The sequence below is a fragment of the Ahaetulla prasina genome, chromosome 1, assembly GCF_028640845.1.
Source record: "Ahaetulla prasina isolate Xishuangbanna chromosome 1, ASM2864084v1, whole genome shotgun sequence".
In the NCBI taxonomy this organism is placed as follows: domain Eukaryota; kingdom Metazoa; phylum Chordata; class Lepidosauria; order Squamata; family Colubridae; genus Ahaetulla; species Ahaetulla prasina.
In genome coordinates, this window is record NC_080539.1 from 281,471,645 (window position 1) to 281,481,015 (window position 9,371).

The 9,371-nt window shown below is 44.9% G+C and overlaps 1 protein-coding gene across 1 annotated transcript in view; it reads right to left on the reverse strand.

The window, feature by feature from the left end:
• Positions 1-9,371, reverse strand: part of SLC17A6 (solute carrier family 17 member 6) — a 66,673-nt gene that overhangs the window by 55,555 nt on the left and 1,747 nt on the right. The window contains exons 2-3 of the mRNA XM_058162498.1: positions 7,429-7,681; positions 4,742-4,860 (exon numbers count right to left, since the gene is read on the reverse strand). Of these exons, the coding sequence (XP_058018481.1) occupies positions 4,742-4,860; positions 7,429-7,681 (372 nt within the window). The remainder of the gene's footprint in view (positions 1-4,741; positions 4,861-7,428; positions 7,682-9,371) is intronic.

Consider the following 9,371-nt stretch of genomic DNA (forward strand, 5'->3'; position numbering starts at 1 on the left):
AATCAGGAAGTAATGACACCCGGGTGGGTGGGCGGAGCTTTTCTACTGGATCGCTACCGGCCATGATCGCTACCGGATTGTGCAATCCGGTCCAATTCGAGAGCATTTCACCCCTGGTGCAAAGGTAATCACTATGGTTCTTTGTTCATTGCCTTTGTTCATTGCCACATCTTCCTGAAATGGCCCTTATAAAAATGCCCTGGTGACTCCACTATTTTTGCTGTGTAGCTAGTCCTCAACTTACAACCATAACTGAGCCCAAAATTTATGTTGCTAAGTGGGACATTTGTTAAGTGAATTTTGCCTCCTTTTACAACCTTTCTTGCCAGAGATGTTAAGTGAATCATTACAGTTGCGGAGTTAGTAACATTATGGTTAAACGACTCTGATTTCCCCATTGACTCTGCTTGTGAGCAGGTCACATAAGCTGATCAGATGACTGCAACTGTCATAAATATGAGTCAGTTCCCAAACATCATGTGACCAAGGGAATGCAACGGATGGTCGCAAGTGTGAAAAATGGTCCTAAGTCACTTTTTTCCAGTGCTGTTGTAACTTTGGTCACTAAATGAACTGTTGTAAATCAAGGACTACCTGTACAAAGTTCCTACTATTTAAAAGGACAGTCATCTCTACCAACTACATACTGGTAGTCTTTGATTTACAACAGTTTGCTCAGTGACCCATTCAAAGTTACAACAGCACTGAAAAAAGTGACTGATGACCATTTTTCACACTTATGACCATGGCAGTATCCCTATGGTCACGTGATTTAGATTCGGACACTTGACAACTGACTCACATTTATGACGTTTGCCTTGTCCCTGGAGCCGCGTCATCCATCCCCTTTTGCGACCTTCAAACAAGCAAAGTCAATGGGGAAAACCAATTTAACAACCGCAGTCATTCACTTAACCAACCTGGCAAGAAAAGTTGTAAAACGGGGCATAACTCGACAAATTTCTCACTTGGCAACATCTGTTTGGGGCTCAATTGTTCTTGTAAATTGAGGGCTGTCTGTCTCAGCTCGCTCATCGCAGCCCCATCAACCTCCGGTTTACAACTGTTACTTAGTCGGCATAGCTGTTCTTACTACTGCTCTTCCATCCCCCGTTGAAGACTTAGGCGAAAGGGGAGAATTACACATTTAAAAAAACAACAACAGGCCACCTGGGCTCCCGGCTTTAAGCTTTCCTGAACCAGGCAAGAACGCGGTCGATTAAAAGCCCTTCCTACAAACATACACATATACTGCTGCGACCGAACGTCGATACGGTAGGTTCTCAGCTACCACAGCCCCCCCCCCCACACCGCGTCTTAGGAGGACCGCTGGGCAGCTCTTTTTCCCTCGCCTCACTTCCCCACGTCCGTACTGCGCCACCAAAAGGCAGGCCAAGGAAGCGCTCCATCACTTAATCGCGTGCCAATCACGCAGGCTAATGCGTGAGTAATCACGCATTACTCAAAATTTCTGCCACCGGTTCTCCAGAACCTGTCAGAACCTGCTGGATTTCACCCCTGATACATACACGCTTGTCTTCTGAATACAGTATCTTTCTTAATGTGGAAGGCACAGGCTGTCGAGTGATGGCTCTCGTAGGGGAAATTAATGGAGAAGAATTCTATTCTCAAATCAAGATTTCCTGTATAGAAGCTCGTCCGGCAACCGTGGTGGTTTTTCCCCCCCAAAACAAGGGGCTCGAGCTATAAGCATAGTCACCCCCGCGCTTAGAAAGACATCAATGAGTTATTTTAGATAATATGTCTTTCCAGTTTTCACCGTAAGAAATTGCAAGGTTTAAGTTCGTCTGTTTTGAAAATTCAGTCGGGCCACTGGATCACCTTTGCAAAACAACTTATATTGTAATTTCTGAATAGCTTGCACGAACAAATGGGCTTGTGCTATCAGCCTTTCAGGCAGACATATTGTAACCTTGAAAGTTAGCACTGAAAATTTGTTTCCTTATCGTTACTTGTAGATTCACACTTACATCAGACTTCAGATAAAAAGTACAGATTATTTTTTGTTCTGGAAACGTTATCACCGCATGGCTGTGGAGATTCTCAATCATCCAGGTCATGGTTGTCCCCAGAGTGGTGTGGGTTTTTTTTTGGGGGGGGACAATTGGACTTTCTTGATGTTTTCTTTGAAAACGTTTCGCTTCTCATCCAAGAATTGAAAAACTGAAGAAGCTTCCTGGATTGAGAAGAGAAACGTTTTCAAAGTTTCGGGGGGGGGGATATCTTTGATTTATCACTGCACCTCGCAGTGCATCCGTTTGTACCTCGTTACACCGCCTCCTTCCTTCGCCGTGCCAAATCAACATTCCTCTTTCCGATTAAAAATTTGCACCGCTCAGCCGGTGTTCTCATAACTTCCCCCTTAAGTTTGCTTGGTTAGGGTTTTCCTCACCTACCCAATTGCCTAGGCTGGCGCGATATACCGAACAGGGAATTCATTCATCACGAGTTCAGTCTGTGAGTCAGAGCGTCGTGATATAACGCCACCTATGAACCTCCCACCCGAATGTCTGACCTTAGCAGAGGTACCCACGAAAGGGTAAAAAAAAAATAATAAAAAAAAACCCAGCAGGCGAAGGCTTCGGCCTGGGTGTCAAGGAAACCAAGACAGGATCAGCTGACAATCGCGAGTTTCGCTTGGCAGTTGAAGTGGTTCCCTTGTTAATGAAGCTCTCGGGCCTCAAGAGGGGCGCCTGCCTGCAGTCTTACCGGAGGAGACTAGGAAAAGCCCGGTCCCCCATGGCAGAGCCTTTTAGAGACTGCCCCTTGGCCTTCTCAAGAGCCGTCCTCTACCGTCCTCGCTGAGGCTGGCGAAAGAGCGGCGCTAGGACCTCTGACTTCTCTCCTTAATTAGCAAGGGGAGCAAGCGCTGCTCGGAAGCAGAGCTGAGCACGTTCTGAGCCCTGAATCCTCGCAGGATCCAATTAACAGGTAGATTCGCTCCCTGGGTGCCTGAAACCTCTTGCCAGACACCATAGAAACGAAGCCTTAAGAACCCCCCTACCCTACCCCGCGCCATCTGCCCGCTTTCCTTTCTTTCTGCAAAACCCTCGGAAGTCACTTTCTCCTTCCTCCTGGCTCCGTACAGAAGGCGGCTCATTCACTCTATTGCTTAGCCATCAATAACACCGTCGCTGTTTTTTAATGGGAGAGGGAGAAAGAGTGAGTCTCTTTTGTTCTGGTTGTTTTGAAAAGGGAGATAATTAAGAATTTTTTTAAAAAAACACACACTCAAGCCAGCCTCAGTGATAGTCCGAAAGATCTAGCAGATCTTTATCATCAGGGTGATGATAATAATAATATTTAAAAAAAAAAAAATAGAATCACACCTCTCTAAGCAACTTCTGATCGAGAGAAAATCCAGGTAGAGAGAGAGAGAGACAGGTGAAATGGTCCAACAAGCAAAGACGCGTTAAACATAAAGCCGTGGTCGATAATCCAGCTGCAAAAGCAGCGATAATATGCCATTTAGAACCAAACGGGGAAAAAATAAATAGATTTTATATTTGGATTATACATCTATATTCGAACAATAGTAATAGTAGCAACATTTAAGAAAAGCAGCAATCCTAGTCGTTTGAAAACAAGGCTTTGTTAACTAAAACCAAGCCAACCCGTTCTGGGCTGGGCTCCAGAGACGGTCGATACCGCGGTATTTTTAAGCCCCGCCTTCTCCCTCTCTAAATAATTTAAAAAAAACCTATCCCAATAATATAGGTCGTTGGTGTAAATCGGCTTAGAGAACGTGGCACAGAGAATCCCTAGATTAAAATGCGGGAACACCGTAATGATGACCTTTGGAGAATAAAGCTAAAGGAGGCCCGGTGACTTGAAGCAGAGCCAAATCAACGGGTTCAAGGAGTGCAAACGTACAAGTGTATAGTTTACTTAGGAAACGATCCCATCGAATAATGCACCAAGACAATTCATTGTGTGTCCAATCACACTTGGCCAATAAAGAATTCTATTCTATTCTATTCTATTCTATTCTATTCTATTCTATTCTATTCTATTCTATTCTATTCTATTCCATTCCATTCCATTCCATTCCATTCTATAAAATGGTACGTTAGGCCAGGGGTCTCCAACCTTGGCAACTTTAAGCCTGGCAGACTTCAACACCCAGAATTTCCCAGGCAGCAAAGCAAAGCTGGCTGGGGATTTCTGGGAGTTGAAGTCCGCCAGGTTTAAAGTTGCCAAAGTTAGAGACCCCTGCTTTAGACCACCTGCCATTAAAGACCAGAGAACGGGATTCCTGCGCTTTGAACTGTTCATTTAGAAGAGGGAATTTTAAACAGTGGCCGACTGGCCTGCGCAATTTAAATGCGCTTTTTTATCATTATTCAGAAGGGAGAAGTCCTGTCCTCGTTTTGTACTGATTTCCCGATTTCTCTTGACAGCGTACAGCCAGGGAGAAGCGAAGGCCCTTCAGGGGGAAAAAATGGGGACTCAACTTGTTTGCTTCTTTCTTCCTGTAAGGAACGCTGTGATATTAAAGGAAGACATTTTGCCCCTCCCCCTGTGCGCAAAGCAGAACCGGCGAAGACGCCCAAGTATGCACACTATGAGGTTGCACACCAGTCGTGGGGAGGGGGGGGCTTGTTAGCTCCCCCTCCCCTCCCCTCGCCCCCCCCAAATTCACACAGTGTGGTGCGAACAAGACTATCTTGACTTCAACATCGCAGCCGGAGAAGAGATAGATGTAGGCTGCTGCGCTTACCTGTTAGCTGCCAGCCTGGATGAAATGTAGCCCCCGGGGATCTGCGTGATTATATATCCCCAGAAAAAGGAACCGTGGATCATGCCAACTGTTTCTGGGTCCCAATTGAACTTCGCTTTCTTCCAAAGCGATAAAGGAAAGAGAGAGAGAGAGAGAGAGTTGATGGTGGAAACAAAAAACCCTGGCTAAATCAAAGCATTTCTAGCGAGAGGTTGGGGTGGGGCGGGAATCCACGGAATTACGCTATCCGTGGCTGTCTGTCGTACTCACATGGGAGTTGTTGTCCCTTTATTCTGCTATGTTCAACAAGTATCCCGAGTCGTTTATCTCTTTTTATTAATGGGTTCCACCAGAAATAGAGTCGTTAGGATAGGATACTAAAAGCCCCCATCTCCCGTGATTGTAATTGTAATTGATTCCTGACTTTTGATTTATTTATTTGGTAACCTGCCGGGGGCAAAGAAACGCGTCTTTATGACACATCCAATTCTGACTAGGCTGACCGATAAACAAAGACAAAAAAAAATACCAAAGCGGCTGTGATCCTCCTCTGAAAGGAAAGATCGCACAAGGTTACACCAGCTGAGCAATTGCTTGGTCTGAGCCAAAACCAACGACAGAGACTTGTCTTCCCATTTATTGACTCGGTTCTATTCTTGATGGATCAGGAGAGCTCATTGGCGAAGTTCGGCTACTACTCAACATAATTATTCCTGCCTTTTCTCCCTGGAGAAAATGTTTGCTTGCGTCAAGATTGTACCTTGTTATTGTGCACCTCAATCCTTGGGCTTCTCCTTCTACCACCCCAAACGCTCTGAGGTTAGGGACCTCCTCTTGCTGTAGGTTATCTGAATTTCCCCATAACTTAATAAGGTCCCCCTCTCCGCCCCACTCGCTTTTCCAATGTATGTATGTATGTATGTATGTATGTATGTATGTATGTATGTATGTATGTATGTATGTATGTATATCCAAGGTTTCCCAACATTTTTCCAGGCCTTTTCGATGTTTCGTTTTTGAGGCGAATTAGTATTCATAATCATTATTCATTATCGACATGAAAGAGTAGATGGCCGAGCTAATAGCTACATCCTTGTCCCACTTCGATTTTAGAGCGAGGCAGGTCCATAACATATTCAGGTGTCAGGTTTAGGACCTGAGACGCCTCTAATTCAAGTAAAGGCGCGGGGGGGGGGAGATTGCTAGCGGGGCCACCCTGTTTTACAAGGGTACGATCTATCTTTTAATCCACAGGCGGTGCAAACCTGCAAAATATTCCTCCCACCCCCCCCAAAAAAAACCAACAACAACCGGATGGAAGTATCATTTTAACCACTGAAACTTCAATCAACACTCCTAAAAGGGGGAAGGAACTGAATTCTCATTTTAGGGGAGAGCAGACTGAGGTCTCCTTTAGATCGCGCTCAACTCCTGATGGCTTCATGGACCCCGGCCATGCAGGTTGAATGGCAGCGGGCAGAGTCGCGATTTCTCACTATCTTCTCACAGATAGTTCGACTGCCTTTTGTAATCTAGCCTATATAGTCCTGGGATTTCCGGATCTTCTTCCCTCCTCTCAACTAACCACTTGCGATTCCATTCCAGGTAGTCTTTTTCCAATATCTTCCTCGCTTGGAAAAATGGACCGCTATCCTTGTAAAAGAGAAAGGGCGAACCGCCTGTTGTACTGTTGCCAAAACACCGTGTCCACGAGGTCATCAGAAGCCGAGCTGAGTTCGAGGGTGTTTTCACTTTTTTCTTTTTTTCTTTTGGTCTTCTGCAGTAGAATTTGGAGGTTTAGCGGAGTGTCAAAGCCAAGACGGGTGTCTCAACTGGTTACTTAAAAGATTAGGATGATCTGAGCTGAAGCCCAAACAGTTCTCTGGGAGGCTTTGTGGAAATAATAGGGAAAGGGGAAGGTGTCCTACATTTGGTGCTCCTCCAGAGGAGAAAGAAGGGTGAGATGATCAAAGGGGGATGTATCTTTATTTAATTCGGACCGGGCGCTAGGCTGTCATTAACAGGAAAATGAACAAACGCAACCAATGTGAGGGAAACTCACTACTATGGGAAATGGCAGAGAGAGGGAGAGAGAAAGAAGGGGTGGGAAGTAAAAGCAAGAAGGGGGACTCGCCACTCCGAAGGCACCCTTAATATAACATAACATAATAACAGTTGGAAGGGACCTTGGAGGTCTTCTAGCCCAACCCCCTGCCCAGGCAGAAAACCCTACGCCATTTCAGACAAATGTCTATCCAACATTTTCTTTAAAATTTTCAGTGTTGGAGCATTCACAACTTCTGCAGGCAAGTTGTTCCACTGATTGATTGTTCTAACTGTCAGGAAATTTCTCCTTAGTTCTAAGTTGCTGCTCTCCTTGATTAGTTTCCACCCACTGCTTCTTGTTCTACCCTCAGGTGCTTTGGAGAATAGCTTGACTCCCTCTTCTTTGTGGCAACCCCTGAGATATTGGAACACTGCTATCGTGTCTTGTTTGACCTCTCTACTCTGCAATGCTTTGCATCTTGTTCTAAAGACCCGCCTCTTTTTCTCCAACACGGGAATAATTCAAACCACAACCTAAGGGGGCGATTGGTAGAGCCTTGGCTTCCCAACATGGATGTCGGGAAAGGCATTCGGGAATCATCTGTGCGCAGAGGGGAGGATTCTTCCTGGAACTCGCTCACCTCTTTGATGATTTTCCCTCCTCGGTGGATGGTGCTGTTGTTGACCATGTCCACAATGGCTACCCCAAGGTTACAGCGGATTCCAAAGGAAATGCAGAAACCCAGTCCGCTCATGATGGCGATGATATATCGCCGAGGTAACCCGAAGCAGGTGCAATCGCACAGAGGCGCTTTCTTCCCGGGCACGTCCAGGGGTTTCCCATCTTCCGTCAACTCGATGTTGTCCTCGGGCTTCTGCTTTTTCTCTAGGACTCTGTCAAATCAGAGAAGAGAGCTCAGTCAAGGGATCTACTTGCTTACCGGGAGGAGGAGGTGGGGGGGCGGCGGCTTGTAATAATACTCTCTCTTTGAATTGTGTGCGGATAGGTTGAAAAGAGTGCTGTGGATTTGGAACTTTGACGCAAAACAAAATAGTCCTGATATCTATTGATATCTATTGATAATTCTAGGGTTTTTTTTAAAAGTGGGGGGCGGGGCACCCAAACATGTACAACGAGTATTTTCCTATTTGATGGATAAGCGATCCGTCCCTACATCCTAGAAATGTAATGAGGTGGGATTAAAATAAATCCGATTTTCTGTACTACTTTTTGAAGGTGGGTGGGAGTGGGTGGGATGAAAATGCTAATCCTGGCTAAAATTTCCCAAATTATTGGTAGCATTTCCAAAGGAGAAATTAAGGGCCTTAGAGGAGCAGGACAGCCATTTTCCCGCTTCCTCAAAAGCTAGGCTAACTGGGTACTTTTTCCATCAGATTAGGAAATCCAGAATCATACCTATCTAACTGTATACACTTCAAAGAAAACCAGTCAATGGCCTTTTAAAAAATTAACTCTAATTTACTATTTCAGGTTGTGGGGGAGGTGCTAAGACGCACCTCCTCCTTCCAAAGCTACAGAGATGCTCTTTGTTACCAAGACTTGGTCTTTCCAGCTTCAACCATTCTATAAATTGCAGAGCAAACAGGAAAAGGAAAGCATGCAAGCTTAAGTAATGGTATTCCCGGAAAGAAATCTTACTTGTAAAGGAACTAATCTACACAATTGGCAGGTGTGTGGTTGTCTTTCAGATCTCAAAATGGCTGTCGGCCCCTTTTCCATTGGAGAAAATCTTGCACGGGGGCATTTTCTGCAAATTAGTCTGCCTGCCATTAGAATAAGATAGAAAGCTATCCTATCTATTAATAATGAAAGCTTCATCCCTTGAGTGAGTCTGCTTGGCAATAAGTCCCTTTGAGTTGAGTGAGACTTCCTCCAGGTGAGGGTATATTTATAGGATTGCAGCTTTAAGCAGGCTGGATTTTGTTTTCCCTTCATATTAGTGCTAAAATTAAAAAAAATAAATGGATGCTTTTAAATTTCTCTGGCGTTGACATGCAAAGTTTATTACACTGTATACATGGCAGTGATCCAAAAACGCAGCTGACACCCTTTCAAGTTGCGTGCCTTTAAAACTTTTGTCATCTTCCCAACAAAGGCAAACAATACCCTTTCAAGAAGAAGAAAACCATGGATATTGGATGGAGGCATTTCTCCCGACCGCTCTTTCGTTTTGTGCAACTGACCGTCTATGGCTGACATCAGTGTCTTTTAATAATTCAGAATAAGAGAGTAACAGCAATTCCTGGGAGAATTAGGACGCTGAAGATGGGGTTGCCGTGGACAGAGTCGAAGTTGTGAGTTTTTCTTTACAGCTTTTCTCTCAGCTAAGATTCACCGTCCAATAATTAGCACAAGTCTCCCCCCCATTCCCAACCTGAATCTATGATGAAATCGAATTTCACAAAGTGTTCTGCCCTGGATTACAGCAGTAGAACACAATAATCAAATAAACCACTCTAATTTAACCTGTCGAACACAAACATTGGACAATATTCGATTTTTGCATTGTCCCCGCCCCCAATGACAAATAAAACCTCTCCAAGTTGAGTTCTTGTGGGAGAA